The following is a 27,417-nucleotide window of genomic DNA, read 5'->3' as shown; positions in this document are numbered from 1 at the left end:
GTTTTTGTTTGTTTGTTTTTAGATCTCAGATATGTGGCCTAGAGAAATGGGTCTGTCTGTGAGAGTTTCTGGTGGGGTTCTAGGTTTCAGTCCACATTCCAAGAACTTTTTACCACTTTTTGAAGACATGGGCCTGTGGTGGAGTGGCTAAACCAAATGACTAAAACTAAGTAACGAATGTCTCCATCTTAGAGTTTAGATGTTATTTACAAGAGAGCTATCAGGTGCACCCATAAATTCGGCATAGGAATTAAGGCAGTTGATTATAATGATCTTCCATAAATGGGATAAAAAAATATTCCCTGGGTTTCATAGACACTGAGACTAACATTGAACTAAAGAGCGAGAGAGCGAGAGCGAGAGCGAGAGCGAGAGAGAGAGAGAGAGCGAGAGAGAGAGAAACCTGGGTTTTCATTTTTCCTATAAGTACTTTGGAAAAAGTTGGGAATTTTTAGTATCTTCCCCATTTATTTTGATTACCTCTTACCTAATTCTTAATTATAATTCAGTAAGAGTAAAAAGAGAAGAGTCCGATTTGCTAAAATGAGTAAAAAACACTTCTTTAAAATTAGAATGACCCAAGTATCCCTAAAATTTTCTTGAGGTCCTTGGAAATACATATCACTACATATTAAAGGGTGAGAAGTCTCTACACTAGTTCTAAACTGAGTACCTATAATGACTAACATATGATTTTTCCTTATTTTAAGAAGCTGCCTGCATTAAGAGCTAGGAAGATTCATATTTCTTATACAGTGTTATATTTTTTTATGAGAAATTAGAATTACAATATATTTTAAAATACATTTTATTGATTTTTTTACAGAGAGGAAGAGAAAGGGATAGAGAGAAACATCGATGAGAGAGAACCATCAATCAGCTGCCTCTTGCATCCCCCCCCCCCCCCCCCCCCCGCTTCTCGCCTCACTGGGGATGTGCCTGCAACCAAGGCACATGCCCTTGACCGGAATCGAACCCTGGACCCTTCAGTCTGCAGGCCGAAGCTCTATCCACTGAGCCAAACCGGTTTTGGCTAGAATTATTGTACAATATTTTATTGTGATATGATTTAAAACACGAGCATTTTTCACATTAGGAAATAAGATTCAGAAATTATGCAATCTTTAAAAGGGATTGAAACCATGCAAATACTATTAATGAAAAAAAAAAAAAATCCCAGCGCCCCATTAAGAGTGGCCCCCTTTCCAGGGGGCAGTAGAGATGCCCAGAAGAGGGCAGAGATGAGAGAGGCCGCGTTGGTGCGGGGAGCGCTAGGAGCAGGACTGGCTGCCCTAGGGGCGGGCTGGAGGGGGCGGGCTGGGACGGGGGCCAGAGGAAGAGGCGGAGGGGCGACTTCACCATTATGCTTTCGTAGGACGGGAGGCGGGGTGGCAGCCCCGCGAAAGAAGCAGCCTGGAAGGAAGGAAGGAGCGAGGGAGGGACGGGAGCAGTTGGAGGAGGAGCAGCAGCGAGTTGGGCCGCGGCGGAGACCGGAGGAGGAGCGACCCCCGCGAGGCCACGTTTTGTTTTGGTTTATTTTTCCATCCGAGTAGTTCTCGCAGGCCCTTTCGGAAGACCGATCGCGTGGAAGCCCGGCCGCCCCGACCTTCCAGGTGACAGCCGGTCACCCCCGCAGGAGTCAGCTCCGCCCCCAGACACCCGCTCCCGCCCACAGCCCGGTCCCGCCCGCCCAGCCCTCCCCAGCCGGCCCGGGGCGCGCGGCGGCCGCAGCGGCTCTGCGGCGCGGGAGGAGCGGCCACCGGCGGCTGCGGGGGATCCTTGGCTTCGTCCTCCGACGGAGCGGAGCAGCCAGCGGAGGAAGGGGCGAGACCGATCCGTAGGCCCGAGCCGGAGAAGGGGGCATGCCGATCTAACCCCCCCTCTCCTACCCGTCCAGCGGCCCGGAGCTCCCCAGGTGCCAGCCGCCGGATCCTCGGAGCTGCGCCCGGGACAGTGCAGCCTGGGGCCGGGCCGCTGAGCGCCCACGTCTGGGTCGCCCCGAGGCGCGCGCGAGGGTCCCGGCCAGGCAGTTGGCACAGTTTCGGCAGCGCCTTTCCGTGTTGGGAGTTTGGGGGCGCACGGCGCGCCTCTCTCTGCCGCCTCGGAGCCCGGGCGAGGCGAGGCGCGAGTCATGGAGCCCCCCAGCTGCATTCAGGACGAGCCGTTCCCGCACCCCTTGGAGCCCGAGCCGAGCGCCCCGGCGCCGCCGGGCCCCGGGAAGCCCGGCGACAAGCTGTTCCGGCTGTGGTACGTGGGGGGATCGTGCCTGGACCGCAGGACCACGCTGCCCATGCTGCCCTGGCTCATGGCCGAGATCCGTCGGCGCAGCCAGAAGCCCGAGGCGGGCGGCTGCGGGGCGCCCGCACCCCGCGAGGTGCTCCTGGTGCTCAGCGCGCCCTTCCTCCGCTGCGTCCCCGCGCCCGGAGCCGGGGCGGAGGGCGGCCCGGGCCCCGCGGCCCCGCAGCCCAGCTCGGCGGTGTTCATCTTCGAGCACAAGGCGCAGCACATCTCGCGCTTCATCCACAACAGCCACGACCTCACCTACTTTGCCTACCTGATCAAGGCGCAGCCCGAGGACCCCGAGTCGCAGATGGCCTGCCACGTCTTCCGCGCCACGGACCCCAACCAGGCAAGGCGGCGGCGGCGGCTGCTCGGGGGCGCGGGGGAGGGTCTGGCGCCCGCTGGGAGAGCAGGTCCCTCTTAAAATACACACACGCACACACGCAAGGCACTGGCCAGGCATGTCGTTTATCTGCAGTCACACTCCGGGCACCGCGATCCGCCCTGACGGCGCTGGCTCCCCGCTTTGGGGATCCGCCTGCCGGTGCGCGCTCTGCGCGTGGCGCTTTGGAGCGCCAGCTGGCCGCGCTCCTTCCTCGGACCCCGAGTCTGGAAACCAGCATTCTGGGGCGGGTTGGGGGTGTAAGGTGGCGGGGTCCGACGGAGCACTGAAGCAAGCGAAAGGGAGGGAGGCAGAGAGGTCCCAGGACCGAGGAGGAAGAGCAGGCGGGCGCCGGAAGGTTGCGGGGAGCTGCGCGCGTCCAGGGAGGATCGCGGTGCCCGGAGTGTGACTGCGGATAAATTACATGCCTGGCCAGTGCCTTGCGTGTGTGCATGTGTGTGTTTGAGAGGGACCTGCAGGGGAGGGCTGGGGTTCTGGAGGCCCCGCGCTCGCCCTTGGTCTTGGTGGAGTTCTGCCCCTTGACCCATTTGGATGGTCGCCTCCTGGTCACAGAAGCACCTGCGGGTCTCGATCTGGGAGGCTCTGTAGGGAAAGTTACTAGATACTGTCAGATTCTTGGCCCAGGACCAATCTGCGTTTAGGTATGGAGTGGAGTTTTGTTAAACATGTTTTTATGCGCTAATTGGAGGCAGGATCAATGCCTACTTGGGTGGTTTAAAAAAAAAAAAATCAGTGTCTCCGAAGTGGTCGAATCTGTTTTCTAAGATAATTTCTCCAGAGTTTACTACCTCGGGGTGCCTGTTGCCAAACAGTGTATTTTCACTTCCTTAAAAACTAGCGCGGGTTTTTTTTTTTTTTTTTTTTTTTTTTTTTTTTTAATCTCCTGGCGAGAGTAATCTAAACAAAACTTTACCATAGTGATTGTGTCTTTGAGAACAGGCTTTAAAAATGTGTGAAGAGTTTTTACCACATCAAAAGCTCCGGAAACGCTATTCTGGAGGTAGTTATTTAATGTTTGCATAGTACTTTGGAAAAAACAGTGTTGTCAAAACATAAATAAGCAAAGTCTCAGTTGCACCATGTGGCTGTTCCTCTGGTAGCTGGGGAATGAATAGTCAGATGGGAAAAATAGCCTATAAATAAGGCTTTAATTTTTAAAAAATTCATTATTTTAGTACCAGTAATTGAAAGACATTCTGTTTGTCCAGTAGATTTTCACAAACAGCCTGAGGCCGAATTGAAGGAAAGAAAAGCTCATTGTCTCAGATTTCATCAGTCACTTTATAAACTAGTTTAATAACAGAATTCCCAAACTGAAGAGAGCAATTTTAGCTTATGTGACCACTGTTATATTTATGGTAAGGCATCTCACCACAGATTATTTTAAGATACCAAACTGAACATGATTAAAATAATTTGCATTTTATGCTTATTTGTTCGAAATTTTTAATCTTTCACCTATATTGTGAAATTAGAGTGCAGCCTGAGTGCCTCTGGTATTTATTGGTAGTCAGCTAAAAACACCTTCTTTTATTTACCTTCATGATATATTTAGGTGTTAGAGCCTGAGTATGCTTTTTACTTTACAACTAATAATAATAATATACGTAGGCTCATGTCCTCCTTTTGTTCAAGTAGGAGCAGTGGAAGCCATGTGTCTTTTTGATAAAAAACAGACAAACATAACACTTTCTGTCTATTGCTATTTCCCAGTTGAATCTTTGATCTAAAGCAGTGATTTTCCATCTTTTTTTTGTTTTTTTGTTTCATGGCACACAAACTAATTACTAAAATTCTGCAGCACACCAAAAAAAATACGTATTTTTTTGCCGATCTGATAAAAAAATAGATATACTTTTGATTCATGCACACTGGACAGCTATTGTTGTGTAGGCTGTTGACTTCTTTCTTTCTTTCTTTCTTTCTTTTTTTTTTTTTTTACAATCTAAAGGAAAAGAGGTCAGTGCCTTAATAGTCAGTTATTGCATGCTTTAGAAATTCTTTCAGCACACTGATTGAGCATAGATGATCTGAAGAAATGGATTAATTTCTGTTTGCTATTTTGAAAGGCCAGATGTTGTCCCTCTAGGGGTTGTCTCCAACCATAAATTAGGGGTTATAAACTCTAACGCCTGGGAGGAGGATTGAATGAGGACTGTGGAGGACTACACAGTGGGTGTCTTCTTAAGGTGCTGTTGTACTCCAGTTAGAAACCAAGCGAACAGATTACAAACCCAGTACTGCCAGAGTTTCTGATTTCCCACGAGAAAGTGGAAATTGGGATTTTGATGAATGCATCCATATTTTAAAATATTAGCAACTATCTTAAACATTTAGGGATCCTCTCTGGGCTGTACAAAACACATCTGAGGGTTGGCTTTCAGTCTTTGGCATTAGTATTTGTTGAGTGGACAAGTGCAGTCATCAGACACTGTGTGCTGTTTGACACATATCCTTTTGAGTATCTGAATTCATTTCATATGGCTTTCATAGTAGGGGACATGAGAAACATTTTTAGGGAAGCGTCTATTAAGTAAAAACTCTGATAATAGATGATTCTTCACCACCTGTCGAGGGGAGATTCTCCTAAGTATTTTCCTCAGTCACTGAAGTATGGAAGGTAGCCTAGAGCTGGAGGTCTGCAGAAATCCCCAAATAAACTTGCCTCTGGTCTTTCCCTCATGCCTGTCCCCTTTCTGAAATGGGCCTGCCTGTAGGATGACTATATAATTTATTGTTTTTTAATTACTTTAAACATATTTTTATTGATTTCAGAGAGGAAGGGAGAGGGAGAGAAAGATAGAAACATCAGTGATGAGAGCGAATCATTGATTGGCTGCCTCCTGCATGTCCCATACCGGGGATCAAACCCGCAACCTGGCATGTGCCCTTGACCGGAATCAAGCCTGGGACCTTTCAGTCCACAGGCCTGATGCTCTATCCACTGAGTCAAACTGGCTAGGGCTATAATTTATTGTTTAATCCGGGACAATTTTTAGGAAGAAAGGAGGCACCATTAATGATTACACAGGCATAACAAGTACAAACCTAGATCGTTGAGGGTAAACCGAGACAAATGATGATCCCAGTTAAATGGCAAAGTTTGTGTTCCTGCTGAACCAGAGATGAAGAGAAACCACTCACTGGTTTCTGTATATAAAATGATGAGGTTTTGCAGAATATCTGTTGAAACATCTTTTTGGGGGTGGATCTGAATGTGATCTCAGAGATGGAAGCACTGATAGTAGAGTGGGTCTGTTTTGGGGAGTTGTCGTAGTGACATGCCCTCTGGCTCTAGACCTTCCTGATGGGTCATAGGTAACATAAGGATGAGTGTCTGGAGGAGCCCTCAGTGGGAATGGCCTAGTACTGAGCTGTTTCTCCCAGGTGCAAAGATAGGTGGGGGTTGGGAGCAAACCAGCCAGTTCCAGATCAAATATATGCCAACACAGTGTGGTTCCCATTTGCTCAAGCCTGTGTAGTCTTGCACAGGGGAATTGTCAGTCTAGCATATTTCAGCAAAACTTGGGTATTTGAACTAGTAAAAGTGCTTACCTCTTCTAGCTTTAAAAAATTCCACTGGCATAAATTGAGTTGTAAAACTGGTTGGGGATACAAGAATTCTCTACCTATGATCTAGAATGGGTCACTCAAATTTTTCAAATGTTTATCTTTATCTAATTTCAGAAAGAGGCTGTATAGCATTATCTCAATTTCCCTACTAAAAAACAGAAATTGTTTTATATCATGTGTATTTTACCCTACCAGAGGTCCAATGCATGAAATTCATGCCAGGGGTTCAGCCCTCGCAGCCCCAGCTTCGTCCAGGAGATCGTCCAGAAGGATATCAGGAAGGTCATCTGGCTGTCTGGTCTAAATTAGCAGATTACGCTTTTATTATTATCCTATATAATAAAAGGCTAATATGCAAATGGATCAAATGGCAGAATGACCGGTTGCTATGACGTGCACTGACCACCATGGGGCAGACGCACTGAGCCAGGCTCACAGTTGGTAATCACAGTGGCTATGTCAGGAGCCGTTCTTGCCTCTGCGGTAGAACTAAGGATGTCTGACTGCCCTGGAAAGTGGGTCTAAGCTGTCAGTCGACATCCCCTGTGGGCTCCTGGACTGCTAGAGCACACAGGATGGGGGACTCCCAGTGCACGAATTTTGTGCACTGAGTCTCTAGTATATTATAAAAAGCAAGAGTTGTTAGTGTTTGTAAACATTGCTATAATTAATTATCATTTGCATGTGACTCTTAGCAGGAAAATTAGAGATCATAATTATAGCAAGAACAATCATTTAAAAGATAAAAACATAACAATTATAGTTTTTAAATGTTTTTATTGATTTCAGTTATTGGATTTCAGAGATTGGAAGGAAGAGGGAGAGAGAGAAATAGAAACATCAATAATGAGAGAAAATCATCAATTTGCTGCCTCCTGCATGCTCTCTACAGGGGATTGATCTGGCAACTGGGCATGTGCCCTGATTAGTGCCCTGATCTGGATCAACCCCTGACCTCGTGGTTCATGTCAGTGCTCAACCACTGAGCAACACCGGCCAGGCTAATTTCTATAATTTTCATTGATTTTTAAAAAATGTACTTTTTAAAGTTGCCTATGACCCATCAGGAAGGTCTGGAGCCACCTCACCTTCCAGTGATTTTTAGAGAGAGTAGAAGAGAAGGAGAAGGGAGGGAGAGAAGAAGGGAGGGAAGGAGAAAGGAAGGGGGAGAGAGAGAGAGAGGGAGAGAGGGAGAGAGAGAGAGAGAGAGAGAGAGAGAGAGAGAGAGAGAGAGAGAGAGAGAGAGAGAGAAGCATCCATATGAGAGAGACACACATTGGTTGGTTGGGTCTCGCATGTGCCTCTACCTGGGACTGGGGGACCTGCAACTGAGGTACATGCCACATGCCCTTGCCTGGGAATTGGTCTACAGGCCGACACTCTAACCAGGGAGCACATGTATATATTTCTTGAAGCTTCTAAGAACATATTTTCTGAGCTTTATTCAGGTAACCAATTTTCAACTTAATTTTTATTGTAATTTTAAAAAGTTATTTTTCAGTTCTTTCTCATAGTTGATGGTTAGTAGCTTTTCAGTAACTTTGTGAATATACTAGTCAGGAAACTAGAGAAACAAAAATGTGCAAGTTTCCACAATTCTCCCTCTGCTTACTGAGTAGTTCGCTATTCTGGACAGGTAGACCTCTCCCTCTGTTTGATGTAGTCATTTTTTCATTCTCTCCCTTCCTGCGGATCTGAGGTGGAGGTCAATGTGCTCTGGCTCCATGGTAGAATCTTGCCTGTGATACCTTGGGGAAGGTAGAAATGTGTGCCAGGGCTTCCCAGTTGTGAAGGAGAGTTTTAATGAAGATGGGGGCTGTTCCTTTTCAGGGCTTGTGTGTCATAAATCAGAGGCCCTCAAACGTGATTCTGTGTCAGAATCGCCTGGAGGGCTTGTTAAAACAGGCTGCTGGATCTGATGCTAACCACTTCCCAGATGACGCCCAGACTACTGGCCTGGGGACCACAGTTTTAGAACCCTGCTCTCAGTGATGTTGTTCATGTGGTTGATTGATTTCCCATCTGCCAGTCTATAGCAACCACTGTTTTACTCTCTGCATTTATGAGTTTTATATTTTCAGATTCTATATATAAGGAGATCATGTATTTTAGATTCTATATATATGAGTATTTGTATTTTCCCCACTTTTATATTGAAATTCTCCAAAGTTAAATAGGCATATTAAATTTGTAATATAATAATTAATGCTGAATGCATGCTTGGATGTAGTTATGCCAGTATGTACTTTTCTTTTAATAGGAAGAAAAAAGTCTACATGATTTGTTAGGCTGGTGAAGCTAACTAGCTAACCTTTTACTAAACCACTGGAAAATGTTTAGGATCAATGGGGGAATTTAAAATATAAAAGCCTGTCTAGAAATAGAATACAATGTCATCCATTTTCATATTGCTTTAATGTTGTTATTAAAACTTTGGACAGAAATCTGAGCCTGCTTCAAATTAGATAAAAGGTGATTAGGTATTAAGTGATTTGACTTTAATTTTAATTGATATACCGATCTTGTATCATAGTAATGTACACATTTGAAAGCTATATGATCTTATTAATCAATGTCACCCCAATAAATTTAATTAAAAAAAAGAATTATGAATGAATATAGAGGGCACAACCACCATACATGCAAACAGGCCTTTGCAAAAATCCATATGAAAACTAAAATAAAAGCAGTGCACAATGGTTAAAGCCTTGCAAGGAGCCAACAGGAAGGGACAGGAACAAACCATCTCACAGAAGAGGGAAGACCAGCTTTCATAGCTGGAAAGAAATTCAACACAACAGGCAGTGCACAATATTTAAAGAGATAGGCGACAAGTATTCGGTGATCTTCAAAGTGAGCAGCAGAATCAGGCTGTCCAACACAGAGTAATGAAGTATCTCAGCAGGCATAAAGAACAGGCTACTAGATTCCTACGGGGGAGAAATATTTGGAGAACCAAATATTTACAATCAGTTAATTTCTGGTAAACTCAGGAAAAACGCTTGGACTGCCCAGCTAAAGAGAATTAAACAGCTAACACCAGGGCAAGAGGTGAATTGAAGAAGCTGGGATAGGGCCTAAAAAGAGATTTTATTGGTTTGTAAAAAGCCCAAGCCATAAATGTTATTTCTTCAGATTATATAACTTATTTCTGAGAATCTGTATGAAGACACAATTGTGAGATACAAGGCTACTTGATTTGCTCAACCAGAGACACTGACTTAGAATTTGAATTGATAACAAATCATTAACAAGTTACATAACACTGATTGTACAATGTTTTATGATTTTGAAATTTGAGAACTTTTTGAAATTTGTGTAAAAATCCACAGCAGTTTCAAAGTAAAGACTATTTAGCTGGTTAAGGGCATCCACAAAATGCAAGAACTAGAGCAGCATATTTAGGTTCTATATTTAGCCAGGAAGATCCCATTACTTGGAAATCCTTCCATCCCAACCACGTGTAAGAAATGAAACTTGGAATAGATCAATTACTTAAAAAATAATAACTCTGATATACTTTTTGGTGGGATTGCAAAAACGTGTTTTAAGGTTATCTGAAATTAAACAACCCAAAAAATTAAAAACAAATTTATTTATTTATTTTTTAAATAGAGAGGAAGGGAGAGGGACAGAGAGCTAGAAACACTGATGAGAGAGAAACATCGACTAGCTGCCTCTTGCACACCCCCTCGTGGGGATGTGCCCGCAACCAATGTACATTCCCTTGACCGGAATCGAACCTGGGATCCTTCAGTCTACTGGCTGATGCTCTATCCGCTGAGCGAAACCGGTTTTGGCAACAACCAAAATTTTAATCCCATTTTTCCCCCTATTTTTGTCATCTAATCATAGAGTATCAGGGACATAATAAATAACATCTGAAAATCTAAACTCAGAGGTTTCCAAACTATAGTTGTTCAGATCTTTTTAATGTAAATTAAGATGTTAACATAATTATTTTACTATTACTTTAAGTATGTTCATAAAATATAGATTTAAACTTTATATACTTATAGCTCTAACTTTTATTTATTTATTTATTTTATTCTTTTATTTAAAATATATTTTTATTGATTTTGTACAGAAAGGAAGGGAGGGAGATAGAGAGTTAGAAACATCGATGAGAGAGAGGCATCCATCAGCTGCCTCTTGCACACCCCCTACTGGGGATATGCCCACAACCAAGGTACATGCCCTTGACCGGAATCGAACCCGGAACCCTTCAGTCCCCAAGCTGACGCTCTATCCATTGAGCCAAACCGGTTTCGGCTATAGCTCTAACTTTTAAAAAACATATATATATTTTATTGATTTTTTACAGAGGAAAGGAGAGAGATAGAGAGTTAGAAACATCAATGAGAGAGAAACATCAATTAGCTGCCTCCTGCACAACCCCCACTGGGGATGTCCCTGTAACCAAGGTACATGCCCTTGACCAGAATCGAACCTGGGACCTTTCAGTCCGCAGGCCGATGCTCTATCCTCTGAGCCAAACCGGTTTCAGCTATAGCTCTAACTTTTTAACAACTCTAAAACCAAAACCAATTTCCAAAATACCCACAAACACAAATATAAAACCAGTAACATTTATTTTATACTAACAGCCTAAATTCAATATGATGAAAGATGTTATTTTCTAAACACATTACTATGGCACTGAATGCTATCTATATATAGCACAGGTTCAGCACGCTCAGTTATTGTAGACCCCGTGGTTTTTTTTTTTGTTGGGGGGGAGGGAATAATTTATTCCGGCTTGAATTCCTACAAAACCATACATCAGACCTTCAGGTCACTGGGCTTTATCTAGCTAGCCTTAAAATTGCAATATTCTTTTCTCTTCAACCCAAGGTAATTCAGGTTGTACAACTTGGTGCCAATGTCCCTTGCTTTATTGTAGATGTTGTATAATGATGGTAAGATCTATTACTTTTATATTTTATACTTCATAGTACATGATATACTTTTATATCACAATAAATACACTTCAATCATTTCTACTTTGTAATACTTTGTAGTATTTATATACTTTATGGTTCAATAAAATATACCCAGATTCATGGTTGTATCTGTTTCTTAAATACATCTCCTAATATTTTTTTATTCTAAACAAAATTAGTTATAAAGTTTACAAATAGAGTTTCATCCTTTACTACACTATCACATAAAAGATACACCAGAGTTCAGCTTCAACAGTTGTTAGACTGGTGTAGTTCAGTTTCACATAATTTCTCAAGTGTTCTTATGTAAGTCCACCTGGTAATTTAACAAGACTTTGTTCTCTCTTGATTGACACACCATTTGTATCCAGCATTTGATTCTGTCTTTGGAATTAAATTGTAAACTTCTAGGAGCCAGGTTAATAATAATAATAATAATAATAATAGCCGAAACCGGTTTGGCTCAATGGATAGAGCATCGGCTTGGGGACTGCAAGGTCCCGGGTTCGATTCTGGTCAAGGGCATGTACCTTGGTTGCGGGTATATCCCCAGTAGAGGGTGTGCAAGAGGCAGCTGATCGATGACTCTCTCTCATCGATGTTTCTAACTCTCTATCTCCCTCCCTTCCTTTCTGTACAAAATCAATAAAATATATAAAATCAATACACATATCACCACATGAGGATTAAAAATAAAAAAAAAATAATAATAGATATGCATTAATAATAATAATAATAATAACTCTAAGAAGAATATATACCGGTATTTTATTTATTTGACAAGAGGGTCTCAAACTTTAGCATGCATCACCTAGAGGTTTTGTTACAATACTGACTGCTGGATACCTTCTCCTCTCCCCAGAGTGTATGACTACGTAAGTCTGGGATGAGGTCCAGAATTTGCATTTCTAACTATTTCCAGGTGACCCTAATGCTGCTGGTCCAGGACCACACTCTGAGAAGCTGCTGTAAACATAGGGGTTGGCAAACTATGGCCTTTAAAAAACACACAACAGTTTTATTTGAACACAAGCCCACTCATATCTTTGGATATTGTCTATGGCTCTATTCTTTTTTCAAAAAAATTTTAAACATATTTTATTGATTTTTTACAGAAAAGAAGGGAGAGGGATAGAAAGCTAGAAACATCAACCAGCTACCTCCTGCACACCCCCCACCAATGTACATGCCCTTGACCGGAATCGAACCTGGGACCCTTCAGTCGCAGGCCGATGCTCTATCCACTGAGCCAAACCGGTTTTGGCTTGTCTATGGCTCTTTTCATGCTACAGTGGTAGAAGTGACTATCGGGTCTAGTAATAATTAATGTCGTTTTCAAACATTTGTTTAAAATCTTGCTTGGCGTTGACTTGTATTGACATAACCTTCAAACACATGGCATCTACAGAACGTGTGAAGTGCAATTAACAAGTTTTGCTTGAAAAAGTTTGTGTTTGGTTTGGTTTTTGTTGCAAAACTAGGGCTAAGAAGATGGCGGATGAAGAGCATATTCGGCACTGCATGCTTTATGAGTTCCAATTAGGAAGAAAAGCAAGTGAGGCTGCAAAAAACATCTGTAGTGCTCTTGGTCAAGATGCAGTTAGCGCCAGAAAATGCCAGCGTTGGTTTGAGAAATTTCGTGAGGGAAATTTTTTGTTAGGTGACAAGAGTGGTCGAGGCCGTGTGTCCAATTTTGATCAAGAAGCTCTTCAAGCTCTTTTGGTGCAAAATCCTCAAATTACCCAACAAGAGCTTGCGACAACTTTAAATTGTTCACAAAAAACAATTTCCAATCAATTGCGTGCACTTGGCAAAGTCCAAAAGTTTGGAAAATGGATTCCTCATGAGTTGACCGACAACAACCGTATTCAAAGAGTCACAATTTGCAGTTCGCTCCTCTCTCGTCAAAACCGTTTGCCATTTTTAGAGCAAATTGTTACCAGAGATGAAAAATGGGTGCTGTATGTTAATTTGAAAAGGCGGCCTCAATGGTTGGACAAAAATGAGGCTCCGCAGCCCACGCCAAAATCTGACTTGCATGCGAAAAAAGTGATGTGTGTTTGGTGGAATTTTAAAGGAATTCTTCATTATGAACTTTTACCATCTAACCAAACCATTACAAGTGCAGTGTATAGTGCCCAATTGGAAAGGTTAGCCCAAGCTTTAAGAGAAAAAGAACCCGCGCTGATTAATCGGAAGGGTGTAATTCTTCACCATGATAACGCACGACCGCATACTGCAAGAATCACTGCTGAAAAACTGCGCCAGTTGGAATGGGAAGTTCTCCCTCAACCTGCATATTCTCCTGATATTGCCCCTTCCAATTACCATTTGTTTCGTTCTTTGCAAAACTTTCTTCTTGGAAAAAAATTTAATAATGAAGAATGCCTTAAAAATGCATTGACCGAATTTTTTGCATCAAAATCACAAGAATTTTACAACAGAGGAATTAAAATGCTTCCTGAGCGTTGGGCACAAGTAGTAGAAAACAACGGCAACTATATTGTTGATTAAATTTTGTTGTATTGTTTAAATAAATTCGATTTAAAAAAAAGTATTAGAAAACGACATTAATTATTACTAGACCTAATATTTTGTCTGAGACCCCATGGCTGCCAAGCCCCAAATTCTTATTATCTGGCCCTTTACTTTAAAAACGTTTGCTGGCCTCTCCTCTGGACAATCTACTTAAAAATAGGAATCCCCCTCCCCTTTAAAAAAAATATATTTTATTGATTCTCCACAGAGAGGAAGGGAGAGGGATAGAGAGAAACATCGACGAGAGAGAGTCATCGATCAGCTGCCTCCTGCACAACCCCAACTGGGGATGTGCTTGCAACCAAGGCACATGTCCTGGATCGGAATCGAACCCGAGACCCCTCAGTCCTCAGGCCGACGCTCTACCCACCGAGTCAAGCCCGTTTCAGCCCCCCCTTTTTTTTTAATAGATGAGAAAGCTTTAATTTCCCTAAGGATTAGCAAGTAGAAGATCTGGGTTTCCCAAACTCATGCATGTTTTAAAACCTACTTTGTGAATTTTATTGATGCTTCTTAAATTAATCTCTGTAGTCTAGCCCAGTGGTCGGAAAACTGGGGCTTGTGAGCCACATGCGGCTCATTGGCCCCTTGAGTGTGGCTCTTCCACAAAATACCACATGCAGGTGCATACGTACAGGGCAATTGAAACTTTGTGGCCCATGCGTAGAAGTTGGTTTTCTGCTCTCGAAAGAAATATTAATCGTTGTATGTGCTGTGCCAGCACACCGCTCCCTACAGTTGTACTGTTGATATTTGGCTCTGTTGACTAATGAGTTTGCTGACCACTGGCCTAACCCTCTCCTTAGAGCTTCAGCTTTTTTTCAGTATCTAAATGCTTATTTGACACCTTCACTTGAATATATAGTTGCTGATTCAGGTAGCCTAGGAATTATATTTGAGTCCTACCTTTTTGGTCCCAGAGGGAAGTCATGGTGATTCTGCCTCCAAAACTTAGTTTTAGTATGTCCACATCTCTCTGTGACCAGTGCTGCGCATCATCTCTTGCTGGCATTATTAGACTCCTCTCAGCTATTCCCTCTGCTCTCCTCTTGTCCTACTATCGATCCCTTCTCTCATGGATCAGTAGGAGTGGTGGTTGTAAAATTCAAAGCAGATCAGTTTTTCTTCCCACTCAAGTAGGCAATTTCCTTCTTACCTGATCCTCTATGACTCCACCCCCCTTAGTATCTCCAGTCTCATCTTAGACTGCTTCTCACTAGCATGCTCTCTCTGTTTTAGCCATCTTTAAAGAAGCCCAACTGTTAGATTACTTCAAAGTCTTGGCATGTGTGGTTCCCATTCCTTTTTTTTTATTTGTTTTTGTTAATACTCACTCGAGGATATTTTTCCATTGATTTTTAGGGAGAGTAGAAGGAATGAGGAGAGACAGACAGAAACATTGATGTGAGAGAGGCATATCAATTGGTTGTCTCCTGTACATGCCCGGACTAGGATCCAGCCTGCAACTGAGGTATGTGCCCTTGACTGAAATTGAACCTGGGACCCTTCAGTCTCTGGACTGATGCTCTCTCCACTGAGCCAAACCAGGTTGGGCCGGGTTCCCATTTTCTGCTATGTCAGCTTTTTCTCAGATTTCAATTCTTCGCTTAACTCATAAATGTCACTTTCTCAGATTGGCCTCCATTGACCCTCTATCTAATGTACTAGCTAGATATCCCAGTTTTACATTTCTGTCCCAGCCCTATACTTGTTTTTCTTTTGTCCCTTAAACATTTAAAATTAAATTTTAACACTTTCTGGGGTTTCTGTCACCATCTCTAGAATGTAAAGCTCTATTCACAGTTGTATGCCCAGGACTTAGTTTTATAGCAGGGAATAATTTGAACAAATTAAAATTAATTTGAACCCAGCCAAAGTGGCTCAGTTTGTTGAATGCCCATTGCTGGTTCGATTCCCAGTCAGGGCATGTACCTGGATTGTGGGTTTGATCCTGGTCAGGGCATGTATGGAAGGCAACCAAGTGATGTTTCTGACTTTGTCTCTCTTTCTTCCCCTTCCTCTAAACATGTCCTCACATGAGGATTAAAATAAAAAAAAAGTTGAGTAAGAATTAGTCCCTGCCCTCAAGGAATTTAAGTCCACAGGCAGAGTTTAAAGTTTACTGGCCAAGGATACACATATGTTCCCATATTTGTTGCCTTTAGTCATCATTAACTTTAACAAATGTTAGTTGTATTGTTTGTATTATATTATTCTTTTTTTGTTATGGATGCTTATAATTTTAGAGACATTCTGCCTATAATATTAAATGGTTTTATAGGGCAGGTGTTTTTAGTAAGTAAGTTATGTAGTTTCTGAAAAAAAAAATTAGTAGGCTAATTTGAGATGGTTTTTTTCTTGTCCCATCAACACACATGAAATTTATTGATGCTGCCCACCTGCAACAGATATCTCTGTTACATTTTCATTGAATAATGTGAACTGAACCTTCGGTTATCTAGAAGATGATCAGCAAGAATGATGTTACGAATATGTCCTTGCAATACTTGGTTTATTTTTCAGTTTCAGTTCAGCTCAGTTATTTTGGCTTTTCAGTGGGTAATGATCTCATTTGGAAGGCTATTTAAGATATTTACTCAATGCTCTGAATGGATTGGTAAGTTTTTACTCCAAAGTCTAAAATTGACTATTTTCTTAGGCCCTGAGTTTTAAGTCTTATCCCAAAAGGGGCAGGGAGGACCCAAAAGGTGTTTCAAACATTTTTTCTTTAATCAAAAATGGTAAATGGGCTTCTGGTCAGATGGTGGCATAAGTAAATGCAGTACTAGAATCCTTTCAGAACCACATAAAAAAATACAACTAATATTCAGAACAACCATCATTCAGAACTCCCTGAAAGCTAGCTGAATGGAAGTTCTACAAATAGGGAATTAAAGAAGAAGCCCCATTAACTCTGGTAGGAGGGACAGAGGCACAGAACAGGCTGGTCCCACACACATGTGTGGCAGTTTTTAATGGGGAGGGAGGGATATCTTAACTGCAGAGGTCCCCTTCTAGGAGGTGAGGTCCCTCTCTGGTCCCACCCTAACACCAGAACCCTCAGCCCAGGTTTCCAGTCCTGGGAAGTGAAGTCTGAATAACTTTAGTCTATAAAAACCAGTACTGATTGAAGCTGAGAAAAACAAAGGCTGCTGGAGTCCCGGGCAGTTCCTCTGAAAGAGCCCACACATGGACTTACTCCCTCTGAGCTCCAGCAGTGGGGCAGCGGCTCAAAAGGAACAAGGCACATACAGGGAAGAACTAAATCTAGCCTTATCTAGCATTAGGGCAAGATCTAGGGCTGGGGTGGGGTGAGGGCAGCTTTTCCCAGACAAAGTGCTGGGAGAGGCCATTGTTTCTTTACTAAGCCCTCCCCACCACAGCAGTCACACACAGGTGGCCATATCTGAGTCTTCATAAGCCTTGCTTATACTATTCATCCCATTCTGGTGATTCCCTGAGACCTACCCCACTAAACTGTGTACTCATCCAAGCCTTTTCCATACAACTGGCCTCACTTGGTTCATGCTTCTGACTTTTCTAAAATCTCTCAAACAAGTAGCAACTGGCCTCAGTGTGGTCTGTACCTTTCACTAAATGCCCCCAAGCCCAGAACAGTGGCTGCCCATCTTGGCTTACAGTTTGGTCTTTTATGGGCACCTTCAAGTAGAAGCCATCTGCAGATTGCCCATCAGCTTGTGCCTGGTGGCCCTAGGCAGGGCACAGGCAGTGGCTGACTTTGTACCTCCTTGGAGGCCTCAGAGCCAGTGCACTTGGTGGATAGCTTCAGACTACACAGGATTACAACCCTACCACCTCTATGAGTCACAAACTCAAGGGGTGGGCTTGGTGAGCACCAAGGCCACACTGAGGCAAGTCCTGCTCTGTAGGGTTGACATCTGCACAGAAGCTCTTCAGCTGTAGTCAAAGGTGTCCTCTCAGCCAATTGGCTTGGGGATCAATTCTTCCCTGTGATGCCAACAGCAACCAAGGCTCAACTACAACAGGACAGTATACACAGCCCATACAGGGACACACCTAGAGCATCCAACTCAGGTGACTGGGGGGAGAGGGGGCTGCATCATTGTGCCCTATAGGGACACCTATTATACAAGGCCAGTCTACCAAGTCCAGGAGACATAACAGCTTTACCTAATACATAGAAAAAAAAACAAACAAACAAAAGAAAACCACAGGGAAGTAGTCAAAATGCAAAGACAAAGAAACACATTACAAATGAAAGAACAGAAGAAATATCCAGAAAAAACAAAAAAACAAAAACTAAATGAAATGAAGGCAAACTACCAGATACAGAGTTTAAAACAATGGTTATAAGGATGCTCAAAGAACTTAACTGAGCATATTGAGGAACTTAGTGATAACTTCAACAGCATGAAAAATATTTAGGAACCATAAAAAAGAACCAGTCATAAATGAAGGATACATGAACTTAAATGAAGAATAATTTACAGTACAGTAGAATTTGCTCATAATTAAATCAGCGATTTGGAAGATGAGGATGCAAAAACACCCAATCAGAACAGTAAAAAGAAGAAAGAATCCAAAAAATATAAAGATAGTGTAAGAAACTTCTGGGGCAACTTTAAGTATACCAACATTGGCATCGTGGGGGTGTGAGAAGGAGAAGGGAGGATGCAAGAAATTGAAAATGTATTTGAAAAAATAATTACAGAAAACACCCATTATTTGATGAAAGAAATAGACATACAAGTCCAGGAAGCACAAAGAGTCCCCAATAAGATGATTCCAAAGAGGCCCAAATGAAAACACATCATAATTGAAATGCCAAAGATTAAAGACAAAGAGTGACTCGTAGAAGCAGCAAGAGAAAAACAGTTAGTTACCTAGAAGGGAGCTCTCATATGACTGTCAGCTGATTTCTCAACAGAAACTTTGCAGGCCAAAGGGAGTGGCAGGAAATATTCAAAGTAATGAATAGTAAGGACCTACAACCAAGGTTACTCTACCCAGCAAAGCTATTATTTAGAATTGGAGGTCAGATAAAGAGCTTCACAGACAAGTAAAAGCTAAAAGAATTCATGACCACCAAACTGGTAGTGCATGAAATGACGAATCTTCTTTCAGAAACAGAAGAAAAACTAGATAAAAATGTGAACAATAAAGTGGCAATAAATACCTACCTATAAAAAACTGAATCTAAAAATCAAAATAAACAAACAAGCAGAATAGAAACAGACACATAGTTTCAGAGAACATTTTGACACTTGCCAGATGGAAGGGGGATTGGGGAAATGAGTGGAAAAGGTGAAGAGATATACAAGTTCAAATTAATATTTATAGTGTAGTCATGGGGGTGGAAAGTACAGCATAGGGGATATAGTCAATTATATTCTAATAATTAAGTACTGTTTCAGATAGATATGTGATTTTTTGGGGACAATCTTTTAGTAAGATTTATAATGTCTAATCACTGGGGTGTACACCTGAAACTAATATAATGTATGTCAATTATAATTGAAAATAAAAAATGATTTTAAAAAAGGAGGCAGGAGGTCAGACTTTGTGAAAAGTATTCCAGTGGGTTTCCCTGCCTTGGACTTCTTCTTTAGGCCAGCACTTCTCAAACACAAAGATCCCCTGGATTACCTGGGAGACTTTAAAAAACACAATCACACCGAAACTGCTTTGGCTCAGTGGATAGAGTGTCGGTCTGTGGGACTGAAGGATCCCAGGTTCGATTCTGGTCAAGGGCATGTACCTTGGTTGTGGGCACATCCCCAGTAGGGGGTGTGTAAGAGGCAACTGATCGATGTTTCTAACTCTCTATCCCTCTCTCTTCCTCTCTGTAAAAATAAATCAATAAAATATATTAAAAAAATAAAAAACACATCATGAACCTAGTACACAAAATATGGAAATATTATATAGCCATACTAAATAAAATTAGATGTCTTCCTGCTAAAAAAATTTTTAAAACAGTAAACAAATGAACGAATGGAGGGGAGATCCACCAGGATGAGACCAGGGATGGGAAAGAAAACAGCTGTGGTCAATGTCCACAGTGAACTGTTGACGGATAATAAGATGTAAGATTTGTATTCTGGATTTTTTGTTTTGTTTGCTTAAACAGCATGTCCTGTGACAGAGTAATTACTTCCCTTGTATTCATTTTATCTGATGTTTAGAATAAGAACAGTTAAAAGGTTGATTTTAATCTTCAGTGGCCACAGGGGCGTGTGGCAGGAAGCCACACGTAGGAAGGTATTCACATTCTGTGGTACAGTATTCCTGTGGGTCAGGGGTCTACTTTAAAGAACACACACTCAAGGAAAGAAGACTTTATTTTTCCAGGAAAAAATAAAAAAGTGCCATAGTCATTTGCCTTTATGAATACAGGCCCCCGGCTGGCTTCTTCCTCTCCCCCTCAGAAAGGTCATTTTCTTCTCATTCCTTCATTGCTTCCCAGTATAATTTGTGTACCTACCAGCATCTCCACGTTTCTTCAGTGTTTGGACCCCTCCACAAGGTATGAGAATACCTTTTGTTCCATTGATGAAGCAGGGTGTGTTTTCTGAAAGAGCTGCTCTGTTTTGTCATGGTTCTTTATTAACGATCGAAATGATCTTTGAAAACCTCCTTTCCATTAGTAAGGTTGGCCTGAAGACAGATGGTGCTGATGCTGTACTGTTCAAAACAGCAAATATAGCTGTTATTAAGGTAAAAGGCAAACATGTAAATAGTTTCCTAACACGTCTGCCCATTTAAAAAATGGTGATTTTTCCTTGGCTCCTGGAATGGAGGATAAACCCCGGGAGTCGCTTCTGCAGAGAAACAAGCTGTAATGTTCACACTGAGTGTAGGAGTTGGTATCTGTTAGCACTGGGTTTGTTCCTCTGTTTACATTACCCAGAGGAACCAGATAGGCTAATAGCTTTCGTGTATTTGTGATTCTACCAATTAATAGCTTCTCTGGAAATGCTGTTGGCTGTGATTTTGCTGTGATTTTGCTTCTGAGAGCAGCATTAACTCTGACGTCGACAGTGGGAACGAACGTCTCTGTGCCCCGTAATTTTCTGTTATCTACTTACATTTTCCAGATGATTTATTTTTAGAAGTCCTTGCCCCACCGTGAAAGAGAATTACAACAAGCACTTTGCCTATCCTGAGAGCTCCATAAATCAAGTGGATGCTTTGAACTGATCAGTTCTCTAAGATATGTTGATTTAAAAAATATTTGTTAAATTTCCTCAGTACCTCAGCACAGGACTTCATGTATGTTTTCAGTTTGGGGTTCTTACTCTCAGTGAACAAAATGTTCATTTGTTGAATGCAGGTAAGGTAAGTGCAAGAAAATCTCATGTCGTTCTATGCTTTGAACATGTTCACTTATCATCTATCTTAAAAGAAGCAAGTGTCTCCTGCTTGAGTCTTCATTTGCTGTCCATTGGCTTTGCAAAGGAGAAAAGACTACTTATTATTGACACAGTTCCCATTTCCTGTGTCTGGCTTCTCTCCCTGGAGGTCTGTTATCTCTGTTCTACATGGTACACCTACATAGTCAAACATAAGTAGTCTTTTCTCCTTTGCAAAGCCACTGAACAGCAAATGAAGGAGTGTTTTTGTGGACATGACAATTAAGAGTAACTCCCTGGTTTGCTGAATTTTTGACTAATGGGGTGGGTTTCATACTGATAGGAGGAGTCCGGGAGATAATAAGCTTTAGGGGCAAATCAGGAGTTTTCATTTGTCAAGTAAGAGGGCTGGATGCTAGCAGTGATTTGCACACTTTTTCTTTTTCTGACCAAAGATACCTGAGAGAGATGACAGCCTTCATCAGAAATTATGATTTTTAGAGCTTGGTCACTATTTTCATGAACATTGGACCAATGAAATCAGAAACTCTGTGGGGGTGGGGAAGTGATGTGCAGGTGGTTTCAACCTGAGAGCACATAGAATCTTGTGGGGACTTTGAGAAAAGCATACATATTCATTAGATTCTTGGGCCCCTCCCCAGATATGTTGAATCAGAATGTCTACCTGGGAATCCGTTTAAGAGCTAGTGACTGGAATGCGGCCAGCTTGGCAGTTGTGCAGCCTGGGTTTGGAGAACCACTGCACCAGGAGGTCAAGGCCCCTTTCTGTACAGAGATTTTGATCACAACCCTAGGAACTGACTTCAGTTAATTTAAGATTAGGAACCAGCAAGATCCACAGGACTAGGCACAGCACCATCTTGTTAAAAAGCCTCAGCTGCCATCATGATATCGTTGCTTCTGGATAGCACCTCTGGTCACATTGTTAGGATGTGTATTCTTTCAGCAGTGATAGTCAAAACGCCATATCTGACGGCAGGCAAAGTGGCAGTATTGCAAGGGTACTAACAGTTATCAATGCTTGGGTGTTTGATTGATGGTTATTAGAATACCAGGTGCCCTGTGCATGAATTTGCGCACCTTAAAAGGAACTCTGGCCCGCAAGGCTGCAGTGGGCACAGGGGGCACATGCCCCCACCTGACCCTTCCCACCGTGACCCATTTGCTGGAAGCCCCACTCCTGCTGCTGCTCCCACTGCTGATGGTGCTGGCTCCACTCACACCCACTGACAGTGCAAAGCGATTGAGGATGCCTCCAGCAGTGGGTGCAAGCAGAGCAGCTGCTGCCCGATTGCCCTTCAGGTGCAGGGGGAGATGGAGAAGCCCTGAGGGACAATCAGGGCCAGCAGCTGCTGCTCACACCCACGGACAGCACTGAGTGAACCAGGCTGGTGCTGTGTGGGAATGCGGCACATGGGAGCAAATAATTTTCAGTGACCACCAAAGGCACTCCCTGATGAAAGCAACCAGCGCCCTGCCATGGTCTGGTGCCTCTGCTCACCTGCTCCACCATCCTGCTGCGGCTGATGCCCTCCATGATCCGTGCTCTGCTACCTGCTGCGGATGCCTGCCATGTTTTTTTGTGCTCCTCCTAGTGATCAGCGCATGTCATAGTGGTTGTTCTGTTGCTCTGCCACTTGGTCTATTTGCATATTAGGGTTTCATATATATAAATCTCCATGAACTGTTAAAATGTCACTTTATATATCGGTAGCTGGTAAATTCCATGAGAAATCAGGTGCTAGATCAGTCTCTAATCATTAGGTTATACTCCATAGTAGTTGCAAGGACATTACTATTCATGCTTTGCCCAACAGGTGACTTTCATCAGACAGTGAGAGGCTGTCCTGGAGAAGAAGGGAGCCAAGGACACACTGAGGCATGATTAGCAGCAGAGCTACAAGCAGCAGGGAAGTGAATTGTCTGTGATGGGGATGAGCCAAGGATGGTACTGGCTTCAAGGCTGAGACAGCCCCCTCCACAACCAAAAAAAAAAAAGAACGAGATGCTCTGCAGAAAGAAATTGCTCTAATTAATATAATTAAAGCTTTGTTCATGGTCATTTCGGGTTGCATTGGAAGCTAGGCAATTTGCCCAAGGTAGTAAAGATTCTCTAAGCCTTGGAAAATGATGCTGCAGGCATTTTGGAGGAAATTTAGCTTTGCTTTGCCACATCTTTTTTTTTGTCCCCTTCAACATCTACCCTAATAGGTTTTCAAGTGGTGGATGGCGAACATTTAATCCTGGAAGGAGGCAGCAACATATTAACTCTACTATCTAGTAAGAGACAAGTTTCTGATTTGAATTTCCCAGAAATAAAACAAAATGTAAATATAACAGTCTTTGTGCTGATTTTTTTTTGACGTAATACGCACTTTGGGAGTTATCTTAGGTACGATATGAAGTTCAGAACATTGGACACATTTGCATTTGTTTCTCTTTTTTCAACTTGCCATCCATAATTGAACTGGCTTTTATACTTAAAAATTAGTTGAGCTTGGCTGGTATGGCTCAGTGGTTGAACATCAACCTATGAACCTAGGAGGTCTTGGTTCAATTATGGACAGGGCACGGTTCAGGGCACATGGTTGTTGTGGGCTCAGTCCCCAGTGGGTTGTGGGTTCGATCCCCAGGCAGAGGAGAGGCATGTAGGAGGCAGCTGATCAATGATTCTCATCATTAATGTTTCTCTCTTTTCTTCTCACTTCCTATCTGAAATCAATAAAAATATATATAAAGAAAAAAATTAGTTGATCTGAGAAAAAAAAAATAATGGTGTCAGTGTAGGATATTTAGAGGATGACTTTTGGTTATGTGTTAGAGCGAAGCATGTCAAACTCAAAGGCTAACACGGGCCAAATGAACGAGGCATGTGACCCGCAGGCCGAGTTTGACATGCTCGTGTTAGACCTTGGAAGCTATGAAACTCTCGTAGTTATCAGAGTGTTTTAATTTCAGCTCCACTACGGCCATGAACATGGTTGAGTTAATGAAGTGTAAAGATTAGCGAGTTAGCAACCGGGCATGAGAGATTGGAGTGATTTCTGTAGAAACAGGTGCACAGTTGTAGTAGCATAAGCTTGCCTTACAGGTGAGGGAAGCAGTTGGGAGAACACATGTGTAGTGAGTCACTCCACGTTCTCTGACATGAGGTCTGTACTCTGTCTCCAGGGACTGGTTCTAGAATTTAGAGAAAAGTGACAGATAATTTTTAACAATTAAGGATTTTGTTCTTTAGTGGAATGTTGCTCTTAATCTGTCTCTTTTTAAACTCAGTGCACCTACCTATATGAAGGAAATTAAGAACTCTGTTAGGAAATTTTAACGGCAATGGTTGTTTTATAATTCTTACATTTCTGAAAAGAATATGGCATTTATGGGTTTAATTGAGTTACACATTTCTTTCAGTAGCTTCATGATGATTTCCAAGTTGCTCAGAAACATAATTATGCCATTTTGAAAGAACATGCTGGTATAGCTGGCAGGTTTATAGCTCCTACTAATTTTTGAAGTTGTAACATAAAATAAATTTATAGCTCCATTATGTATGGAAATGGGAGCGGGAAAACATATGGTAATTGAAATCCACACATAGTTCTTTGCTTGGGGTCCTCTCCAGACCATGGTGAGAAATTAAAATCATAGCACAAACCCTTTTTATTTTAAGCTCTCACTTGCATTTCTCTTATACCATACGTACTGAAGATTCTAAGAAATGTTAAAAGTATTTTTAAAAAGTAGTAAACTGAATATGAGCTCCTCATTGTTTTGCTTCTTCCTTTCTGTGGTACAGACATTCATGGGACCCCACACTTACGCAGAATAGTAGATGCACTCTTCTGTAATCTAGTGATTTAAGTAATCGTGATAGTATTGAAAATGACAACCAGAAACTATGTTGACTGTTCATGGAGATCAGATTATGAAAGGGTGCAGCTTAATCTTGTATAATGTTAGTGTCTGGTCTCTAAGACTCTGTAGTTATTGTCTGGGTATTTGGCTCAACCATTTATTTCAGTCCTTGTTTCTCTCCTTTCTTAGGCCCAGCCCTGTTGTTCAGAGAATGCCCAAGCTTCTTCACGTGGCTTAGATTCTGCCCCTTTACCTTTCTCCCAACTGCCCCTCTGGCTCTGCCTTCCAGCCTCTTTGAACTTCTCGTGTCCCCTTCCCATCTTTATGTTTACATGCTGGTCTTTTTGTTGGGAATGTCTTCTTGCCCACCATTCTGGTGGTGTGGTCTCCTAATCTTTATAGGCACCACTCAAGTCACTTCTTTTCTGTAACATCTTCTTTGATATCAACTTCTAGCCTTCTTTGAGGGTTGCTTCTTCCTCTGTGCTCCCAGACTCCTTAGGTGTAGCTTTATCATGCAGCTGTCTAGGAATCTTACTGTTCATTTATAAGCCTCTCTGCACTGCTAGTTGGTAAACTCATTGCAAGTCGAGACATTGCCTAACCACTCTGTGGTACACCTGCAACTAAAAATATATAATATTGAATGTAAACTCTAATTAAAAATTTAAAAAATTTGAGGCAGTGCCATTTTTGTGTCTTTAGCATCTAGCACAATGACTGATATGTAATTCTGCATTCATTAATGCTTTGTGGAAATAATTTCAACAAAATATATTTTTTGTTGCTGCTTTTGACTGGTTTCTTCCTTTCTGAGTGCTATGTGTCCAGCGGTATAAGAAGTGTGACATCTGACTTGGGCCTTAAGAGGCTTAAATTTTTAAAAAATCCTCACCTGAGGATATGCTTTATTGATTTGATGGAGAGAAAGAGAAAGGAAGAGAGAGAGAGAGAGAGAGAGAGAGAGAGAGAGAGAGAGAGAGAGAGAGAGATGAGAGAGAAGCATTAATCAGTTGCTTTCTGTATGAGCCCAGACGGGGGATCGAACGTGAAACCTAGGTATGTGCCCTGGCCAGAAATCAAATTCACAACCTGTTGGTGTATGGGATGATGATCCAACCAAAGGAGCCACCTTGCCAGGGCCTTCAGAGGTTTATGTTGCAGTTGGAAGAGAAAAGATACTAAAGGAAAATGTTAAATAATTAAAGACAGTGAATGGTACTAACACTGCTTTAAGAAAAAGAACATGGAGAAAGCATGTAGGTTCTCCATGTAGAGCTGTGTAAAAAGATGCTATGTTTGTACAGAAGAGGAGAGAGGGAGGGAAGTTGGATGGAGCGTATGCATCTATTTTGGAGAAGGAAAAGGAAAACATAAATCAGTGCCTGAGTATGGAGACTAGATGGAATTGGGAGAATTAGTAAATTACTTAATTTAAATATCGTTTTCTCTTTTATAATAATAGGAATAATATTAGTACCTATTGCATAGAATTATGCAAAATAAGTGAAATAATTCATGTAAAGCATTTACCATCATGCTTGCAACAAAGGAAGTTACTTACATGGTAGCAATTTGTTGTTATTGTTGTTGTTATACTTGTTCTCAGTAAATTGTAATGGCTAGGCATAAAAACCACTATTATGAGGGAACCATAGGAAGCAAATCATGCACTCCATCGTAAATACAGTGGGAAAATCACATTCGCCAAAAGGAAATTGGGAATGAATACGGATCAGGTCAGTGTTTGGAGAAGGGAAAGGCAGAGAAGTTTGAAGAGCAGGCTAGAGCTAACACAAGAACTAGTGAACAGGAGAGACGACCTTGAAGCTAAGGCAGTGCTTGCCTGAGGCTGGTAAGAGAATGATCAGCTTTCTGCTGGGACTGGAATGATCAAGGAGTGTGACCAGCCAGGCCCTGATGGCGGGAGCAGGTGTGTAGAAAGTGTGAGCTGGTAATTAGGATGACTTGCGGAAAGTGGGGAATTGCAGGAGGGGCAGATGGTAACAAAAGACAGAGTAGGCCCTAGCCGGTTTGGCTCAGTGGATAGAGCGTCTGCCTGAGAACAAAAGGGTCCTGGGTTCCATTCTGATAAAGGGCACATGCCAGGATTGCAGGCTCAATCTCCAGTAGGGGTTGTGCAAGAGATAGCCGATCAATGATTCTCATCATTTATGTTTCTATCTCTCCCTCTCCCTTCCTCTCTGAAATCAATAAAAACATAGAAGAAAAAAGAGAGAGAGAGAGAGAGAGAGAGAGAGAGAGAGAGAGAGAGAGAGAGAGAGAGAAACAGAGAGAGAGACAGAGAGACAGAGAGAGACAGAGAGACAGAGTAGTGCTGGAGGTAGGTAGGAATACTTTTGAAGAAAAAGAATGGCTGAAAGATTTATTAGAAAAAGAATGGCTGAAAGAATGGCTGGTTTAAATTTACCTGCTGCTTTCTTTTCTATTGCCCTCTGTTTGAAAGGCAAGA

General features: G+C 42.2%; 1 protein-coding gene across 6 annotated transcripts in view; it reads left to right on the top strand.

Annotated features, from left to right (window-relative positions):
- The first annotated feature begins 1,739 nt into the window (after positions 1-1,739).
- The window catches only part of TBC1D4 (TBC1 domain family member 4), a 189,159-nt gene continuing 163,481 nt past the window's right edge, over positions 1,740-27,417 (top strand). For 2 of the 6 annotated variants that reach the window (XM_036455382.2, XM_036455380.2), the window contains exon 1: positions 1,742-2,629. In XM_036455382.2, the coding sequence (XP_036311275.1) occupies positions 2,132-2,629 (498 nt within the window). In that variant the 5' untranslated portion in view covers positions 1,742-2,131. Of the gene's footprint in view, positions 2,630-27,417 lie in introns of all 6 variants that reach the window. The other 4 variants (XM_036455383.2, XM_036455381.2, XM_036455379.2 and 1 more) reach the window with 3 other exon arrangements.

This window comes from Pipistrellus kuhlii, unplaced genomic scaffold (assembly GCF_014108245.1).
Source record: "Pipistrellus kuhlii isolate mPipKuh1 unplaced genomic scaffold, mPipKuh1.p scaffold_m20_p_3, whole genome shotgun sequence".
NCBI lineage: Eukaryota > Metazoa > Chordata > Mammalia > Chiroptera > Vespertilionidae > Pipistrellus > Pipistrellus kuhlii.
The sequence above is the reverse complement of the archived record's forward strand: the minus strand, read 5'-3'. Positions and strand labels throughout refer to the sequence as shown.